The 22009-nt window shown below is 40.4% G+C and overlaps 1 protein-coding gene across 1 annotated transcript; it reads left to right on the forward strand.

Annotated features, from left to right (window-relative positions):
* Positions 1-13947: 13947 nt before the first annotated feature.
* On the forward strand, positions 13948-21620 carry LOC310989733 (protein HEG; the record flags this gene model as incomplete). The annotated part of the gene is made up of 7 exons (XM_083976880.1): positions 13948-14098; positions 15447-15489; positions 15654-15691; positions 15803-15890; positions 18157-18361; positions 19958-19990; positions 21131-21620. The coding sequence occupies 7 exons, from the start codon at positions 13948-13950 to the stop codon at positions 21257-21259; spliced, it is 687 nt and encodes a 228-aa protein (XP_083833006.1). The 3' UTR covers positions 21260-21620.
* Positions 21621-22009: the final 389 nt, after the last annotated feature.

Raw genomic sequence — 22009 nt, forward strand, 5'->3', positions numbered from 1 at the left:
ATGAAGGCACCATTATAGCAACACACAAGACACAACCCCCTCCTCCACTACCCTCTCCTCCTCCTGCTCCTCCCCCTCCTCCTCCTCTCTTCAAGTGCTGCGTCATCAAAACAGACCAGGATTATTATTCGCTGGGGAGTGGCGGTGTGGACAGGAAGTGGAAGGATCTGACAGGTACTTCACAGGAAAGAGCTGAAGTTGTTTCGGTTACCGTTGGTGATTTGAAGTGAGGCGAGGCTTTTTTGACAGCTGGAGGCAGACGTCTCCGTGGCAACAGATACCCTCTCTCGCAGGCGCTCGTTTGATGTCAACACAGAGGGAGATAGAAGAGGAGGAGGAGGAGGAGGAGGAGGCGTGGCGGCTTTTAAGTGGCTTCATTACAGTGATACACTGCAAAAACTCAAAATCTTTCCAAGAATATTTGTCTTATTTCTTGTCAAAATGTCTAATTTCTAGTCAAAACTAAACTCTTTTCACTTAAAATAAGACTCATCACCTAAAAATTTACTTGTTTTTAGATAATTTTCACTTGTTTCAAACACATTTTCACATGAAATAAGTAGAAAAATTTGCCAGTGAAAGCAAGTTTTTTGTGCTTGTAATAAGAAAGAAAAACTTGCCCCACTATCAGATTATTTTAAGTGAAAATATGCTTGAAAGAAGGAAAAAGTGTCTAAAAACAAGCTGCTTTTTAATGTGATGAGTCTTATTTTAAGTAGAATGAAATTTGTTTTTGACTAGAAATGACATTTTTGACTGGAAATGAGACAAATATTCTTGGTAAGATTATGAGTTTTTGCAGTGTCAACACAGAGGGATAGGGAGATAGAAGAGGAGGACCCAGGCGAAAAAAAAGTGTACTTTAACATACTAAATTTAAGCACACTTAGTGTACTTCATAAGCACAAAATTATTGTACTCAAAGTGTGTTATTTTCGAGTACTAAAAACGTACTTAGTATACTAATGATATTTCATTATTGCTACTTAAGATATACTAAAATACAACTTAGTGTACTTGACTGTACTATTTTGAGACACCATTAAGATCAACTTAAATATACTTAAGTACACTTTTCTCTACTAATACTGTACTTATTTATAATGTTCTTTAGTTCGACTTAAAGTATACTTTAATCCACTTTTCAGATTACTATTAATACATTTAGAATATACTGGAAATGTATTTCTAATTTAATCATAATGTGTTGCCATTGCATTTTAAATATATTTACAAAAATTAAATAAAAATTAAAAAGTTGTACTTAAGTATATTATAGTTCATCTTAATGGTGTCTCAAAATAGTACAGATAAGTACACTAAGTTGTACTTTAGTATGTCTAAAGTAGCACTCATGATATATCATTAGTATACTAAGTACACTGTTAGCACATCGAAAATAATATACTGTGAGTACACTAATTATGTGTGCAGAAAGTATACTAGATGTATTTCATTTAAGTACACTTCAACGGTACACAGAAAGTATATTTTTTTATAATTAATTAGAATTTCAAATTACTTTTAAAGGGACAACGAGGAGTTTCTATTCGGTTATAAAAAAGTCTAACGTTAATGTGGATGAATCTCCGCTACCCACACTTGTTAATGGGCCCATTTTCGATAAATATATCGTTCTGTCTCTATCGTTATTTTGTTATTATTAGTGGTGGCGGAAGTGCTGGTCGAGCCGACCAGCGTTTCCTTCGTTGCGAATCATGAGAATAACGCAGCCGCATCGCCGTTTATGGTCGGAACTACGGTGGTATGTGAACCTCTTTGAACCTCTGACTTTAATTATTGATGAATGAAAACATGAGTCCGTCTTGCGCCCGGTCAAAGAAATGTACGGTGCGCGCGGAGGCTCATAAATGTAGTGTGAAAACGCTTCGCTTTTCCAAAACTCCTCGTTGTCCCTTTAAGTAAACATAAAAAATAATAAGAACACGCTTGAGGTAGAAAAAAAGTTTATTTTTAACACACACGGCATTACAGGGAAAATGTGCATAATAAAGTACATTTAAGTACATCTTTAACAACATTTTCAAACAGTTTCTCTTCATCGTAACATTTTTATTCAAATTTGGATCATCTGACCCCAGAGAAGACCAATCACTGATCCCCATCGTTTTTATTCTAAATGATTTAAAGCAGAAGTAAGTGATATATTTGTGTTAATATAAGTCTTAAATAGTTATATCTTCCGACAGCAATCACTTACATAGAGTGTTTGGTCTGAAACACGGGTCTGTCAGTCACTCTGCTCTGCTCTGAGCCGAGGAGAAAACATTTATCGTATCCTACAGTTTTTATCCAATGAGGAGAGAGAACGGCATGCAGGGCTGTGTGTGCAGCCAAGGGATGCGCGTGAATGTGGTGACGTAGGGACGAGGACTGTTATGGTGCGTTCAAGGCAACTCGTAACTCGTGTTTTTCCGTCCTGTGAAGTTGTATCAGTTCAATCTGGTACGAGTTCACGGGTCGGAAGTTACGAGTGGCCGTTATAGGGACTTTCACAGGTAAAACAGGTCGGAAAAACACGAGTGGGTTGCCTGGAACGCTACAAAGTCGTAAGTTGTGACTTGAAGCTGTAATTTACGATTTCAAAAGCCTGCCTGGAACGCAGCATTAGCGAAAACCACCGGATCGCTTACTTCTGCTTTGTTTTGTCAAAATAGACAGAGTTAACAATAGTGAATTTATTCCAGTGCATGATCATCTCTCTGTTCATGATACTTCAGTTACAGTCGATGCAACAGCCTGTATAAACAGTTTTAGAGGTAGATTTGGATGCACATTGAGGAGCCTCTTGAATTAAACGCTGGTCAGTCAGTTTAGTTTAACTTAATTTAAAATATTTTTTTTATTTTGTATGTAATAAAGTCATGCCATCATCATATATATGCAAATTAGCATGTGACGTTATCTAGCGACATCCAGGACTTTTCCTGCAGGCTTTAGCTACTTCCCACTGAAAATAGTTGGCAACACTGTTATCGACTTTGTTATAGACAAATTTGAATGCAACTATCTATAAAATTAGTGGTATTGTGGCATCCCTAGTTGCAACACAATATAACTATTAATTAAAGTGTGTTTTCTAAAGAAAAAAACACAAGCAACAAAAATAACCTTTGGTTTGCTTCCATCATGTGTTGTAGTACAAGGTGTGGTCCTTCTCCTTGCAACTGCCATGTGCCAGATGTCCTCATCCTTGAGGAAGGCTTCTTTTTTCCCATCAACTCCTTGTAGTTGTCTGTAACCACAACCATACATCAGACAAACTGTCAAAACCATGTTTTTTTTTCCCTCTTTTGCTCAATATTTGAGATATTTTGTATGTCTCGTGAAATGCACCACAGTAAATCTAATATTATACACAACAAGTCACTTTAAGTCTTTTTATAAACAGTTACATAAAAATAAATTACATACAAGGTTAACATTAACAATCATTAGCATGAGCCACTGGCAAATTCTTTATCAAATCATCACTAACAGTAGTGGCTGGCAGCAAGTGCTAGCATAACAAATTTGTACAAACAATTTTTATTTTCTTTACAGTGGGCAATTTTTGCTAAACATTCTCCACACAGCAGCTCATAAATGTTCACACAAAATCTCATCTTAAGTTGCACTAAGTTAGCACCATTTACGCTAGCATTAGCTGCCGTCTGCTGCTAACAGCTAGCTAGCTAGTTATTAGCTAATGCAGTTTGTGAATGATAAGTTTGCTAAGTTTACTATTATCTCGTTTAACTTAGTCATTAGTAGAAAGAATATTTATTCAAAAGATATTTCACAGCATGCACGAGCAATACAAACCTCCGAGTAAGAGCAGTTTTGCGGCCACTTTGTTTTTAAGTGCTTTCCTGCTGCCCCAGCACACTTGTATCCATCCGTCTTCACTGGAGAGGTCCGGCCGTTTTAATACCTGAACGATGCTAAAATAAAACATCCCGTAACTGACAACGCTTCCCTCAGCATCTAGCAGGTTGCATTCGGGGGTAACCAATCAGCGGCAGCACAGCGCCACGAGTACTTCAGGGTCAATTTGAAAAATGTCCACCACATGTAAATTTTAAATTCTGACAAAATTGTCTGTCAGACGCAGACTCTACGTTCTTGCAAAATTAAAAAAGAGTAATTACATTTTTTAAAAGTCTGTGTACACCATGGATGTATTATATTAACGGTGTGCACCCATAGACTGTAAAAAGACACACGGTAATGTACGGTCCCTCTCGGCCACCGTAGTAATGTCCATGCGCACGTATCCAGAGCGATAACCTTCCATGTGATAAGAAATACACAAGGTTGTACTGTTTTTTAATTAGAAATACTGGTGACTACTGCATTATATAAAAGCACATGGTCAATTGAAAGGTGCTCTTGTTGATGTTCATGTTTATTCAAAATTCACCATTCAATTTGGAGAATGGATGGATTTTTAAATATTGCATAAAAACAACGGTGGTGTTGAAGTAATCCAAATAGCACTTTATAACACTAATTGCTAACATTTTAAAATTGAAATAGAAAAGTAAGGATATTTTTTCAACTAGAAAAGGTATTGTTACATACAGTAACAGCATTGTTGCATTTTGCTGGTAAAATACATTATTTTAAAAGGTTGAAGAGAAAAGGTCAGCTGCAGAAATTAACTGTTATTGTACATTATTTTACTTTTTTTAAAACTTTTTAAAAACTTTTTTATTATTTTTAACTGATCTTAGCACACTAAAAGAAATGGCTACATACTGATGAATTTGTTCTGGTTTATAGTGTACTTATGAAGAATACACTAATTTACCACTGAAGTAGTATTCAATTATTAATATACTTATTTTAAGTGCACTTTAACACTGCTGTGCTAACAATGATATGAAAAAAGTGTTATAAAAGTGAACTTATTGAAAGGGTGCTAAAAGTGCACTTGATAAAAGTAGCTGAAAATACACTGACATTAAACTTATATTTAACGCATTCGAAGTACATAATAAATAAATATACTAATCAAACACTTATATATATTTCAGTGTTAGTATATTTTATATGAATATACTTAATATGAATTCAAGTATTAGTACTAAATAGTGTACTTTATCTAAGTAAACTGAAGTACTACTGAGGGAATAATATATTTTTAATTGATACATTTATAATATATTTTTGGTTTACTTTATTTTAACACATAAAGTCAAAATGTGCTAGAAATGTACTTTCAGAAAATTAAGTACATTTTTAGTACATTAAAGTATATTACTTTTTTACCTGGGGAGGAGGGGGCTTTTAAGTGGCTTCATTACAGTGATAGTTTGTCAAACCCACGTAGCAGGTGTTCTTTACTCGAGCGTAGGACCTGAGGAGTCGCTCGCAGTGGGCAAAGCCGGACCTCCTTATCCATAGATCCTCCTGAGTGACTGCGTGTTCACAGGCCCGACCTTAGACCCACTTGTCACCCGGCCTGACCCAGCCATCCCTTTTGTGTCTGCAGGAGATTATCCGGCTGTAGGTTAAATCCTCAGAGACAAGGCTCCCTGTCAGGCGTGCTGCGTGCTTGTAATTACTCCACCGTTCGTTTCTACTCCATTAGGCTACACCATGACTGTCTGTCTGTTTGCATTGGGTTTATTTTTATAAGGGGCTTCATAAACGTTTTCAGCCTTGTGGAAAAAAAACAACTAAAAAAACGTCACAATCCTCCAGGGGGATGTGAGCTGCACTGGATCTGTCAGAGTCCAAAAAACAACAACAGCAACAACACAAAGGCGCTGCAGATGCTTCTAGCAAACTAAATGTGTCGTCTAAGAAATGCTGCGGTTTGTGGTTGAGGCCTAAACTCACATGGTTGCAGCTATTGTTAAAATCAGCCTTTAAACAAGGGCGTTAAGAGATCACATTCGTTTGACATTTCCAATCAATAGAAACAGTGAAGTAGGCTACGGGACTGAAGTTTTTTTTTTTTTTTTTTTTAAATGTGGAAGCATTTTCAATGTATTTATGAAAATGGAAGCAGAAGATGTGTTTGTTTATGGAAATTCATGCACACGCAAATTATTTTCTATTACAGCTACCCCTTTGTCCATCACTTCCCCATGTGGACGCAAATATAGTCTTATAGTCATTAAAACACTGAATTGTTTATGTCTGAGTGTCGCTTTGTAATATCGGCTGTTGGCCTTCTCTTGGCAACGAGGCCAGACCATAATAACTGCTTGCGAAGGCTACATGGAATAAAAAGAAAACAGATCCTTTTACAAAGTCATGGCAGTAGACTGTAATTGTAAGCGATGCTGTAATGCTAACCTTGTATTACAATTTGTATGTAGATGAACCACAAGAATGTAGGGAACTTTAGAAATGGCATCACACAGAAAAAAAAAAAACACTCAAGTTCTCTTCCCACCTTTGTGGCAGAGCTTATGATAAAAGGATTAATTTTTTTTTTACCTCACACACGCACAGCGGCCTCCGTTCCTCTCCACCACCCTGCTGCTGCTGCTGCTGCTGTTAATTTTCACAATAGTCGTCAATAATAGCAACGAAAGAGGCGCTAATGGCGACGGCAGTTGATTAAGACCTTCATAACACATCACAACGTCATATTAAATCTAGCATTAGCTCAAAAATTAATGAGTCACTCACATTAAATGGGCAGAAATTACTTAATGAGTATTAAGAGTGTTAGCTTATTGTTTCAGAGGTGAAGCTAGGAGGCTAAAACAAAACTAGTGCACAAATGCTTTCTAAGGCCGTAATGTAAATAAGCTAACATGCTAACAATTGATTGATTGGTAAGTCCAGTGATGCTAACATGTTACATTTAATATTTAGGTCACTCTTTTTGTTGTTTATCCTTTGTTAGCCTAACATTTTCTGTTTAGCATAACAGAAGTTGCACAGTGATGTTAGTTTTATGAGTTTTATTGGAAACATTGACTCAATGGTGTTTTAAAGTAAAAAGTCAGAGGGTCTACAAGGTTTGACAGAGTAGCCTATCTGTAGGCCTACTTCATTTAATGACAATCAGTTCAACATCTAAGTTTAGCATGTTGGCATGCTACCAGCTACAGCCAAAAAGAGGGAAAACTGAGATGAAAATGAATTATTACAACCTCTGATAGTTAAATTTCCTCTCTTTGAACTCATAATGTCCAAAATGATTAGTTTTGGTGAATCATTGATCTGGAAGAAACAGACAAAGAGAGAGCGAGAGACTGGTGGCCTGTGAACGTTCTTCTCAAATAATCAAGTGGAGATGAAAGACGTTAAGAAAGTGTTTCCTTAACACACATATTACAGCTGATAAGACTCTTGACTCTTGAGTTTATGTGTCCACACCAGTTGAGTGAGGAATGCGCGCCTTTATTCTTCTTGACTGCTGAGTGTTGGCCTACGTGTCCATTGATTTATGGTGTGTATTCAAGTGAAAACTGAAGGTGACATGTGGACGGCTGTGGTTTAGGAAAGTGGTGGAAGAGCTTTGTGTGTAAAGGTTAGCACAATATGGCTGTGTTTAAGTGGATTAATGTGGCTTTGAGTTGTTGATATGACTCGGAAAGCGCTGTAATAAAATATTCAAACTGCAGTTCCACTAATGACCACTAGAATGCAGCTCCAACAGTGAGTTAGTGTTTAATGTTTGACTTTAAAGCAGAAATAAACGTTTTTGTCTCTATGGCTAATTTCCTTCTTCATGAGGGCTGTTTTTATAACTCATCTGTTTACATTTTAATAGATATCCTAATATCTTAAAGATCTGAATAATATAGGACATGGCCACTTTGAGTGACAGTTAAGTGAGAGCTAGATACATGCCCCTCCCATTTTTGGATTAGTCAGTAGTTTTGGGGGCGGGGTCTGGTGCTGCCAAGATGGCGATGGTGGAGCAGCTCACTCTGAGCTTCAGAAACCTGTGGATTCTACCTACATCCAAATATTGCGTGTACAATTTTTATTTAAAAGGACTTCCACATGTTGGCCTATTAGCTTATCAGCACCAAGATAATGGTAAACAGAGTCTCAATAAAGCAACAGGAATCTGGAAGATGATGAAAATGTGATTGTTTTTCTAAGAAGCCTAGATGAAACTTGTGCTTGTGATTTTTGTTGAATGCAAAGTATGCAGGGACAAAGTGCACAGTGAAAACCTTGAGTTGAGCGCTGGCAAAAGATACAGTGGCACAGAGGGCTAATCAAGGCTAGATCTGATTTAAGAGGTTTTTCATTAATCTTGATCTCTGGTCGTCCAGTGAGATTAGTCCGCTGGCCTTAAGTCTTAATCTAGACGAGCCGGTTGCAAAATGATTCATGTGTGTTTAACAGCAATGATCTCACACTGCTGCTTCATCATGTATAGACGCCCAATGGCCACTCCTTTACTTTATGACTGTCAAAAGCATATATGTTTTCCCTACATTTACTTCCTCCATTGTTCTGCAGAAGGAATAATACAAGGTGGGTATCCTATCCATAAAAGTCAGTACGTGTGGAGCCTGTGGGTTTTTTTTTCTTTCTTTATCTCGTAATGAGTCTTGGTTACTAAGTGATAAATACATTAGCTCACACACAGAAAATAATCAGATCATGCTGCTCAGGATCTGATATTAGTGCCATTGAGACAACGACTTACTGGAGGGAACAGTTTGTATAAGGCGTCCACCGGCTCTGACGAGCAGCGTGTTCTCTCTCTGCAGCTCTTTCAATCTAATCATTCAATGCATACAGATGAGGAGCTGAGGTAAACAGGCCGAGCCATTATCAAAGACCTCCTGCTGTTAATAGTGCTCCTCAAGCTGCCCTCTGGCTTCCTCTGTTCCCCCTATAAACACACAGCCCAGAGTGGGCGCAGGGTAAATGGGAACAGGCGTCATCACGGCAACACACTCTCAATAAACAGGAGGTGAATCTTCTCTTTTCTTTTCTTTTCTTTGCTTTAACATTGTCTAAAATGAGGTTGGTGCCACTTGTGACCGACACGTCTTGGATCTGTTGTAAACAGCAGTCACTTACGGTAGCTCTTATCTGCTGAGTCACCGCTCCTGTCAACTCCTTACGCACTTAGATTTTCAGTGTTTATTTTAGACACAGCCTTCGTGTCCTCTGTGACAAAGCCAACGATTGTGCCCTAGACGTACAAACTGAGTCATTAGTGCTTTTACTCTTTTCTAAAGAAGTGGAAGTGTGAAGCTTTGAGAAAGTTACGAGACACTGATCTAAAACCAGCTACAAACTTCAATTCACATTTAGATTTACTCACAGTTTGTCAGTGTTTGTATCTGTTTGTTTTGTTAAAATAACACTATTACAGTAGTGTCACACTAATTTGTCTCATTAGATTTGGAAAACAGGGAACACTGAATATTCACACGTCCAATCTGGTGTAAATGTGAACATATGAAGACAAGCACATTACCATGGAAATATATGCAAAGTGATTCATTATTTAGCTTTGCTAATTTGATTCCATAATTATGCTGATAAGATGTAATGTGGACATTTAACAAGTTAAAGCTGCTGTAATCAATATTGAACGACGGATCAAATGACTCTCTGTGGAAAATGACAGAGAGTCTGTTAGCTGCTTGTTTTGGTTCACTTATACATTATTTCCAACAGGTGCTTTCACACAGATAAAAACCACCCTACATTAACCTGTTAGTTAGAGATGAGTGGAGCCTTCAGCAGCTGAAGAGCCAGATGTATGTGTGTATGTGTCAGATATAGGATGAAACTGAAAAGCTCAGAGAAGAAACACAATCGGTAAATATTCACCACAGTAAATAGAGAACTAAGTAAATAAATGCATGTTTAAAGTAAAAATAATCATGTTGAATTAGTTCCACCTGTGGTTTCATAACCATCTGATGATTCTGTGCTTTTGTTTTGACTCTAGTGACAGCCACCACTGATGAAACACCCACCAATCCTGCAGACCCTACTACTCCAAGCAGCACCGACCAGACCAACACTTTATCAACGTCACTACCGATCACCGACACAGCTTCAGCTACGGCGACAGACGGCGCCACGACGGGACACACAACTGTGGACCCGTCCGTCACACAAGCAGAGCTAGACAGCAGCACCAATGTGACCCACTTCACCTCCACTGAGAGTCCAACCGACTCTCCTACAGCTCCGCCCACTGGTGATCCAACCATTGGAGCTCCATCGTCCACCACAGAGACAAACCTCACCACAGAGGCTGCAAATGGAACCAGCACAGCTGCTCCAGGTCACACAGCGACCAGCAACCACACATCAACTAGTAGTGCACCGATTACAGATTCACACAATGGCACATCGATCACGACACCAATGGGCAACACAACTACTAGTGCACCAATGGGCAACATCACAACTATCACGACACCAATGGGCAATGACACAACTATCACGACACAAATGGGCAACAACACAACTACTAGTGCACCAATGGGCAACATCACAACTATCACGACACCAATGGGCAATGACACAACTACTATTGCACCAATGGGAAATGACACAACTACCCCAACACCAATGGGCAATGACACAACTATCACGACACCAATGGGCAATGACACAACTACCACAACACCAATGGGCAATGACACAACTACCACAACACCAATGGGCAATGACACAACTACCACAACACCAATGGGCAACGTCACAACTATCACGACACCAATGGGCAATGACACAACTATCACGACACAAATGGGCAACAACACAACTACTAGTGCACCAATGGGCAATGACACAACTATCACGACACCAATGGGCAATGACACAACTATCACGACACCAATGGGCAATGACACAACTACCCCAACACCGATGGGCAATGACACAACTACTAGTGCACCAATGGGCAACGTCACAACTATCACAACACCAATGGGCAACGTCACAACTATCACGACACCAATGGGCAATGACACAACTACTAGTGCACCAATGGGCAATGACACAACTACTATTGCACCAATGGGCAACGTCACAACTATCACGACACCAATGGGCAATGACACAGCTACTACAACACCAATGGGCAACGTCACAACTACTATTGCACCAATGGGCAATGACACAACTACTATTGCACCAATGGGCAATGACACAACTACTAGTGCACCAATGGGCAATGACACAACTACTATTGCACCAATGGGCAACGTCACAACTATCACGACACCAATGGGCAATGACACAACTATCACGACACCAATGGGCAATGACACAACTATTACGACACCAATGGGCAACGTCACAACTATCACGACACCAATGGGCAATGACACAACTACCCCAACACCAATGGGCAATGACACAACTATCACAACACCAATGGGCAATGACACAACTACTATTGCACCAATGGGCAACGTCACAACTATCACGACACCAATGGGCAACGACACAACAATCACGACACCGATCAGTAACAACACCACTCCTATTATCACCACTATGCAGCCAGGCAACACAACTACTGTCACTACAGGAAACTCCACAGCTACACTGACCACACCCACACCCACAAACTCCACCAGCACAAACACCACAGCTGGAACCCCACCACCACCCTCTACACCTCCTGCTTCCAACTCCAGCTCCGTCCCTCCAACCACCTTCCCAGGCAGTAGCACCGCACCCCTCACCGGAAATACCACCACCCTTAGTCCCTCAGCAACAACCCTGGGAGGTAGGATGATGTGTTCTTTCAAAATAAAAGACTTTATCATACAGAGCTGCACAGTTGACAGGTGGGAGACTGCAGAAGCTAAAGTTTGGGCACCCCTGGTCTGTTCTAGAGGTAAAGACAGAGACTGCTTGATGAAAAACCGCCCCCGATGGGAACGCGCATCAGCGTTTTTGCATGAATTTCCCTCTAAAACAACTCTGTCTGGTAACGTTCTGTTATTATCTCATAGCGTGGTGAATGTGCAGGTCACAACTTGTCCACCAGAGCGTCGTGGAGTTGTTGGATTGTGTATTTGATGAGTTTGATGAGGGAAACCAAGAAATCCCATTAGCCTCCGTAGCGTAGCTCTGAGCAGCTCACGGCTCTGCTCCACCGTTCTAAAAATAGCTTGCACCGACAATTAAAGGTAACAAACCTACTGCTATGACTATAGGGATTATGGCAATGGGCCAATTTGCCAAAATGTTGAACTATCCCTTTAAAATATTGCAAAAGAGTGTTTCATGTTAAACTTTACAGTATGGCTTTTGTAGATCATTTCATCTTCCATTTCCTCAACTGGTTTTAACCAGGGGTGCCCAAACTTTTGCATGCCACTGTAGCTGAGCCAGTGTATGAATAATAATAATTTTAATGTAATAATAGAACATCATGCATGGCCCCCTGCTGTGTTTCACTGTGTTGTTGCGTTGGTGTTGGTTGTTCTGTCTCATTTGTACATGTTTTTTTCCTGCTACTACAGGAAGCACCACCTTGACTCCTACAACTGAACCAGTTACAGGCAACGCAACATCCCCCCCCACCATCACCACCATCACCGCCACTACCAGCGACAGTACTGCTCCCACCGTAGATGTTACCCCCTCTGAGACAACACAGATGACCACTGTCAGCTCCACCACAGCAGCACCACCACCCACCCCGGGTCAAGTCATCGGTCAGTAACTTTGTCTGAAGAGTTAATCTAGCAATCTGTCATCACAGAAAAACAACAGGCTTCTCAGTTCACATGCATCTCTGGACCTACATTTACTGTATCACATGGTCTGCAAAGACGCAACTGCAACATGAATGACGGTGCTGCTCTGTAAATGAGTTTAATAATTTAATTTCACACATTGTAAAAGTTGTTAAATGCTTCATATGTCTTGACTCTCTCCTCAGTGTGTCCTCAAGCCCCGTGTCCGGCTGAAAGTGTGTGTCTGAACGGCACGTGTCAGTGTGTTACTGGGAAATTCCTGCAGAACGGCGCCTGTGTATCCGGTAAGAGCGAATCGACACTTTAAAGGTACAGTGTGTAATATGGGGGTAAAACCGTGTTATCTAGCATTCAGCTCACTCGCACTCATATGTCGGCTGTTTCCTCCTCCTCCTCCTTCTTCGTTGGTTTATTCATGAACATGAAACTCTTGAAACGTGCTCTCTGACTGGCTGGATTTTCCCTTCAGGCTGCCGTACAAACATGGCGGTGCAAGATGGCGACACTCTCTAAAGCAAGACCCTTGTTATATGTAGATATAAAAGAATAATTATAAGCCTACAAAAACCAAACAGATTTTATTTTATAGCGATTATACACTTATACTAGTATATTCATGGGTAATATATGTAGATTTTGCCAATAAACCTTGGTAATTATTACACACTGGACCTTTAACGTCCAGTCATGAGATTGTGATGAGATGTTGTGATGATGTTTTTTTGTCTTTTCTCTCAGCCCAAGTGTTTCCAGGTCGGCTCCATTTGAATCTGGATTTTAAGCCTGAAATGACCAACAGGACCTCACCGATATTCAAGGACACGGCAGATAGAATCTCAGCGTCGGTAGGTGGTGATGATGTCACACAGAGCCTGTTGGCGAATGCTCCTCTCTCTGTCATTAAACCTCCATGTTTGCTCCTCTCCACAGCTCGGAGAGGTCTTCAGAGGTCAGCCGGGGTACATCAGGTCAGACGTCGTGCAGCTTCGGTGAGCGCTCTCTCTTTTCTCCTGCAGCACAAACACGTTATCCAACGAGGGCTACCAAAGGTTTCTGAGCTTCTCTTTTCTCCTCTAGACCAGGAAGTGTGGAGGCCACTGTCAGTAACATCTTTGAGGACAGCGACGCCACACAGGATTCTGTCGATCGGGACATTAGACAGGCTATCGATGAGTCCCCGACCGATGCATTACTGGCAGGTGCTACGTTCACAAGTGAGTGACATGAACCAAGTCGCATTAACATTTGAGGAGGGTTGTTTTCCTCATGCATGTGCTCTGTCACAGGAAACGAAGCGTGTGAGCAGGAGCCGCTGCCTTGTGATGACTCCTCTACGAAGTGCAACGTAGAAAATGGCAGACCTGTGTGTTCCTGCAAAGACGGCTTCATCTCCAACGTGTTCACTCCACAGATCTGCAGAGGTAAAAACCAGCTCTATATTTATTAAAGGGATAGTTCAACATCCTGGCAAATTGGCCCATTGCCATAATCCCTATAGTCATAGCAGTAGATTCGTTACCTTTAATTGTCGGTTCAAGCTATTTTTGGAACAGCGGAGCAGAGCGGCGAGCTGCTCAGAGCTACGCTACGGAGGCTCATGGGATTTCTTGGTTTTTCTCATCAAACTCATCAAATACACAATCCAACAACTCCAAAACGCTCTGGTGGACAAGTTGTGACCTGCACATTCACCACGCTATGAGATAATAACACAACGTTACGAGATGGAGCCGTTTTAGAGGTAAATACAGAGACTTCTTGATGGGAAAACTGTCCCTGAAGGCAACACGCATCAGCGGCTTTGCATGAATTTCCCTCTAAAACAACTCTGTGTGGTAACGTTGTGTTATTATCTCATAGCGTGGTGAATGTGCAGGTCACAACTTGTCCACCAGAGCGTTGTGGAGTTGTTGGATTGTGTATTTGATGAGTTTGATGAGGGAAACCAAGAAATCCCATGAGCCTCCGTAGCGTAGCTCTGGGCAGCCCGCCACTCTGCTCCGCCGTTCTAAAAATAACTTGCACCGACAAATAAAGGTAACGAACCTACTGCTATGACTATAGGGATTATGGCAATTGAACTATCCCTTTAAGCTTTTCTATGAGAAACTCCTCGTTGTGCTGTGGACGACCTGCAGCAGCGTCTGAGAACAAGCTGGGCTGAACGTTTCCCGGCTGAGCTACCGTCAAGAGAACTGTAACAAAAACTTCTTATCCTGTCCTGGCTCCCGAAAAAAAAAAATACTTGAGTGTGAGAATGAGCGTGGGGGAGGGATGAAACGACGGGGGAGCGAGACTCCGAGACGAGGTCAAGAGCTGCAGCCTTTTCTCCACGTCGACCTTGACCCCGGCTTCATTTATCTCTCAAATTTATTTCTTTTTAACGGGGGTTGTTTCCCCGGAAACGAGTGGAAGAATCACAGCTCCGTGTCTGTGACCAAGGAGATCAGCTGTAGGAAGAGCTCATAAAGAAAAAAAGGACCTTTAAGCGTCAGACATTATAACGCATATGGCTCCATTTTAGCAGGGGAAAAAAAACAAAAAAACATGATACAGTATGTGCTTGTTTGAAAAGGTCAGCACGCAGCCTCCATATGAAGAGGCTCTCATTGTGCTGCGCTGTGTGTGTAATCAGCCGTACACAACTTCTCCATCCACCGTGACCGACACTGAAGCTGCAGCTTGTTATGTTCTCGTCTGTCTCGTCTCCGGGCGCCGATGTTTGTTTGTTGTGTCTGTTTTGTTTATACATTGTCTTTCTGTTTTCAGCTTGTCCGAGCGGGCAGAGGGCAGTGGGAGACAAGTGTGAACCGTGAGTACATCATGTTTTGCATTTTCCTCTAATGTGTGACTATGTGTGTGTGTGTGTGGAGAAGGAGGATATGGTGAAGTGAACTCACTTGCTTCCCCTCTTTAAACTCAACAAGAAATCTCATTGTGTTTAACTGCTCTTTATGTTTTTTTCTTTCCTCTCAGGTGTTCATTTGGATACAGCGGCTTCAACTGCAACGACTGTGAGTTAACGGATGTTTTATTAGCAGCAGCAGAAGTTGGAAGTAACAGGTGTGTGTGTGTGTTTAACCTGTGTTTAACCTGTGTGTGTCCTGTGTGTCCTGTGTGTGCAGCGGCTCTGCTGGCGGTGGTGGTCATCTCCTGTGTGCTGGGAGGAATCCTCCTCATCATGGTCCTGGCTCTGCTCATCTACTGCTGCTGGTGAGAACATGAGCAGCTCCACTGTTGATTAAATGTCACATTACATTATATTATATCATAATAATAACCGTCATATGCATCCAGTACATTATGTTTCCAACTCTGACCCTGGATACTTGGCTTCAGCTCAAAGGATGTAAGAGTCTTTTGTACAGAAGTTTGTTTGTTTAGATCCCTGTTAGCTTCTATATAGCAGCATCAGCTGTTCTTCCTGGGGTCCAAACTGTAGGAATATATTCAATTCATTGAATATATAGAACAGAGAATATAACCCAAATATATCAAGGAATATAAATTATATTCCAATCCAATCAAATCCAACTTTTTTTTGTTAAGCACTTTAAAGCATCCACGGTGGACCAAAGTGCTGCACAGAATGGTAAATAAATGACATAACAGCTCGCATAAGGCATAACATTACACTTAAAATACAAATGAAATACATTAAAAGACATACAACATGAATAAAAATAACAACAATAAAATAAAATAAAATAAAATAAATCACACAAAGTCAATATTTTATAGGGGTCAAATTTAAAACCAGGCAGAGAAGAGGCCTAAGAGGTCTAATGTGTTGAGGCAGATCGTTCCATAGTTAGCATAGCATATGCAATTTAAAGTTTCTTTTTAAATAATGCCTTTTTAAAAGCATATATATTATCTTGTTTGGTTAACTGATGTACTTTTATGTTTAGGTAAAGTTAAAACAGCGTGTTACTAAAGGATCATTTTTCACAGAACATAAAGCAAAGTGAAGTTTTGTTGTGTGAGAGAATTTAAATATTTCTTTTTGTCCCATAAAAACGACAAAACTAATGTCTGTTTGTTCAAACGCAGGACTCAAACATATCATTTATCATTATTTTACTGCACTTTTTGCAAACGTTTCTCTGTTACTAGTAGTTTCAGCTGTGGATTGGTGGGTCATCACTCGAACTCCTCACTCAGTGGCTCATTAATAACTTTGATTAGACATAAGACGCAAGGGAAATTCACTTGCAAAGGGTATCAGAGAAGTACAAGGCATGTAAAGAAGTAAGGAATACAAATATAAAGACTGCACAAAAATATATATAAAACAAAAGTATGTACTGTTATGTACAAAATATTATTTGAATAGAGAAAAAAAAACTATATACATGTTGTTTGGTTGATATTGCACTTTTTTTTTTTTTTATCCAAGGGCTGTTGATCTCTTGCTTAGCTCCTAACGTGATGTAATTTATGTTTTTAATATGTTGATGTATTTATTTGACTGGCACATTGCACTTTATTTGTGCAAAAACTTAATTATTTATTGATTGATTGATTTTTAGCTCTTTGCTGCTATAGGAGACTGCCGAACGAAATTTCGTATGTTTTTTATGCAATGACAACAATAAACTTAAAGGGATAGTTCAGCATTTTGGCAAATTGGCCCATTGCCATAATCCCTATAGTCATAGCAGTAGGTTCGTTACCTTTATTTGTCGGTGTAAGCTATTTTTAGAACGGAGGAGCGGAGCGGCAGGCTGTTCAGAGCTACACTATGGAGGCTAATGGAATTTCTTGGTTTCCCTCATCAAACTCATCAAATACAAAATCCCAAAACTCCAAAACGCTTTCGTGGACAAGTTGTGAGCTGCACAATCACCACACTATGAGATAATAATAGAACGTTACGAGACAGAGTTGTTTTAGAGGTAAATTCATGCAAAACCGCTGATGCGCGTTGCGTTCAGGGACAGTTTTTCAGCAAGCAGACTCTGTATTTACCTCGAAAACGGCTCCGTTTCGTAACGTTCCATTATTATCTCATAGCGTGGTGATTGTGCAGCTCACAACTTGTCCACGAAAGCGTTTTGGAGTTTTGGGATTTTGTATTTGATGAGTTTGATGAGGGAAACCAAGAAATTCCATGAGCCTCCATAGTGTAGCTCTGAACAGCCTGCCGCTCCGCTCCTCCGTTCTAAAAATAGCTTACACCGACAAATAAAGGTAACGAACCTACTGCTATGACTATAGCGATTATGGCAATGGGCCAATTTGCCAAAATGTTGAACTATCCCTTTAAACTTATGTGGGCATGAATACAAGTAAGTGTACAGCTTGTATGAACTGAGCAAGGTTAAAATACAAAAGGATAAATTATGCAGAAGAGAAAAACTTTATAAAAACAACCAAGTGAGGTAATTTGAGTATAATGGACAAGGCGGCTTGTGTAAAGGCTGCAGATCAGAGAGTCCAGAGTGCAGGGTGTTAATCCTCTGTGTTTCTGTTACAGCAGTAGGAGGAGCGGCTCTAAGAGGAGGCCGGAGGAGAGCAGCGGCAGCAGCCCGTACTCGTCGGGCGACCTGAACCAGCCGTGGCCGGCGGGCATCACGCCCATCCCCCGCGCCACCACCAACTGGGAGTCGGCTCCGATGGAGATGACAGAAGGAAACAGCAATCGAGCCCTGATGGACAAGAAGCATCAGAGCAACGGCCTGGTGAGTTGTTGTTTCACAGCTTCTGGTTCTGGTTCCTGTTGTCGTCACGCACTCAAACTAACACTAATCCTGCCGCAACAATCAGCCCCACCATGTTGATCCAGACTGAACCTGCTTCACTAATATTTAACCCTAATAACACGTGTAAAGGGACAGTTCAACATTTAGTCAGATGCTCCTCTCACCATAATCCCTATAGTCACAGCAGTAGGTTCATTACCTTTAATTATCGGTGCATGTTGTTTTGAGATCGGCGGGGCAGAGATGTGAGCTCTCCATGGCGCGCGTATTTTCGCATTTCCCTCATCAAACTCATCAAATACACAATCCAACAACTCCACAACGCTCTGGTGGACAAGTTGTGAGCTGCACATTCACCACGCTATGAGATAATGATGTCACATTATGAGGCAAATCCAGCCGGAACTACATTCCAGACACGGCTGCTGGGCGGAGGGATTTCAAAAGCGCAAGTAGTTCCGGTAACCCTTTAATTTACAGGCCGTTGATTATGTGATAATGTCAAGAAATAACAATTAATTGCGTCATAAGGTCTAGAAGTAGTCAAGACATAACAGTCAGTTCATAGTAATGTCATGTTTTTCATAGGCAAAAGATTACACATGCTTTTTTTGGGAAAGGCCTGAATTTTTCTCCACCAAGTCCTTTCAATTCACCGTTATTTATGGGCCTTTTTTTACGCAATCAGCCATTATTTCTTGGCTATATTTCTTGATATTACTATGAAATTGACCGTTATTTGCTTCTTGACATTATCATGTAATTACATTAGAGGGTTACCGTAGTTCACGCTTTGCGTGTCGAAATGTTACATAATTATACGTTATTATTTTTAATAGCGTGGTGAATGTGCAGGCCACAACTTGTCCACCAGAGCGTTGTGGAGTTGTTGGATTGTGTATTTGATGAGTTTGATGAGTTTGATGAGGGACAGACCTGTACCGTTCACCTCCATTGTGTTCACTGAGCAGCTCACGTCTCTGCCCCGCCCATCTCAAAACAACATGCACCGATAATTAAAGGTGATGAACCTACTGCTACGACTATAGGGATTATGGTGAGAGGAGGATCTGACTAAATGTTGAACATGTGGACACTCAGGTTTGATTATTTACAGGGGAAAACACATCCAGCGCTGTAGCTAACTGTTCATCTCATTTAAAAACAGCATTTGGGCATCATTTGTATATAGGCTATTTGTTATTCAAATTATTTATTAATTTATTTTTCTATTTGCATTTTTTTGTGTGTTATTTGCCTGTTGCTGCTGTAACACAGTCATTTCCCAGCCTGGGATAGGCCTATATCATAATTTTAATCTTTTAACACTGAAACAGAGGCTTTTAAACAAGTTTTTACTCAGTTTCAATCCTTAAAAACAGTTTTTTTTTCACCTGCAAGTGAACAAGCCTCTGCTGACTGTGCAGAGCTCAGGGCAGAGCAGATGCTGTGATGATGTTTTCCAGTCTGTTTAACCCCAATCATTGAGAATGTAGCTACATGCAGTGCTAGCACGTAGCACGTAGCTCCCTCCCGTGCTCCTGGCTTTGCCTGACTCCCAGTGTGTTGATTTAGGGGTTTCAACCGAAGCAGAGAGGATGGAAGAAGGTAAGGCACAGCTTTGCTTTTAGATTCTGATCCTTCCTTGGTGCCCCCCCTCCCCCCACCCCTCCGGTTGATGATGATAATGATGATTTAGCCCAGTAGAGTGAGAATCGGGGCGGCTGCGGTTCAGAGGTGATGGGAAGCTTCATGAGCTCTGTGGTTGTGGTGGAGAGCAGCATGTTTAATCTAGTGAGGAACTCAACTGGTGCCAGGTTTTTGGTTTGTTTGTTTTTTGGAGGGTGGGTTGGGTAGTCGTGAATCATTTTTTCCACTGCATGTGGGTAACTGTGGTGACTCGACTTTGTTTATGTGTGTGAACGTCCTACAGGTACATCTCAATAAATTACAATACCATAGAAAAGTTTATTTCTAACAATAATAATAATAATAACTTAAATTTATTTATCACCTTTCAAGAAACCCAAGGTCGCTTTACAGTGAAAACATTAATAAAATAAATAAAAGACAGAACTAAATGACTAATTTGGAAATGTATGTCAGTAATTCAATTCAAAAAAGTGAAACTAATACATTATATAGATAAATTACACAGAGAATGAAACATTTCATGTCTTTATTTATTTATTTAATTTATTTTAATTGTTATGATTGTGGCTTAGATTTAATGAAGACCTACAATTCTGAATGCTGAATGCTGAATAGTAAAGCCACAAGGTGATCTTGTTCATATTGAACTTAGCTGACCCTAGGGACGTGTAGAAACACTTTTCTATTTCTATTCCTATGACTTTGACCATGTATTTTGATTATATTGTCTTTTTCTATTTGTGATTTGTGTGTGGCTGTTTTATATACTGGGATTGCTGAGTGCCTGTCTGCACAACAAATTTACCAGCTGGTATTAATAAAGAAACATTGACCTTGAATTCACTATCTCAAAAAACATGAATATTACCAATAAGACCATTTTAAAAAAGGCATTGTTAATATGGAAATGTTTGCTTTCTGAAACGTTTGTCCATCTATATGCACTCAACACTTGGTTGGGGCTGTTTGACTTGAACTAGTGGAAATTGACTTTTCTATGATATTATAATTTATTGAGATGCACCTGTAGATCTAAAAAGACACTACGTAACACACACTTAACACACACACTGACTGCTCTCTCTGCCGTTTCAGACGGGATCGTACGATCTCAATCCAGAGGGAATGAGGACCTTCACAGGTAAAAACCCGTCCCGGTACTCCTACCTGGTCCAAGGCCACGAGAACCCGTACTTCTTACCGGGGGATGATGGTAAAATCTGAGATAAAAAAAACAACAAAACAAAACAATCAAACCAGGCCAGCTGTGGGTGAAGTCCACACCGTGACTAAACAACGGATCAAGAAGGACGTTGCTGGTTATTTATACTTCACTGAAAATTCACAAAAGGACAAAATTGAACTCAGCCAGGAAACAGCCACCAACCAAAGAGATTCATCCATGAGCAAGAACATCTTTTTATAAGTGGGACTGTGTGAGTGTGTGTGTGTGCGTCATGTCTGCTCTTGCTGATTTATAACCAGTAGATGTCGCTGTTGCTCAATATAATCTATAGACACGTCCTGTTTTCTTCTCTTTTTTTAAAGGTACTTTTTTATGCTTTTAAAGGAATCAGTGCGTAGTCTTTTTAAAATGATAAATGAAGCTTATTTTATTGCTAATTGCACTACAGTGTGTGTGTGAAGTTTACCTCTGTTGTTTTTTTTTTTTTTCCTTTTGAAATCATCAGTAAATTGAATGTGGGGCTCGTGGGTATTTTTTTAAGGGTCTGATTATTTTTCAAGAAGATGAATGTCGAATGACTAAAAGGGGCTGGATCCCTGGTTCTGGGTGTTTCTATAAGGGATTTATATACTGTAGCTGTGTGACGCCGCATGAGGACTTCCTGTGTTGATCCAAGCTGCACTTGTGCAAAAATGTTCCTGTTGACAATGATGACGATGAACAGGAAAACATGATGCAAAGCAAAGCTGGTGATAAAACCTGCCTCCTGGATGTGCCAATTATCACTT

The sequence above is a fragment of the Trachurus trachurus genome (assembly GCF_905171665.1).
Source record: "Trachurus trachurus genome assembly, chromosome: 8".
Classification (NCBI taxonomy): Eukaryota; Metazoa; Chordata; class Actinopteri; order Carangiformes; family Carangidae; genus Trachurus; species Trachurus trachurus.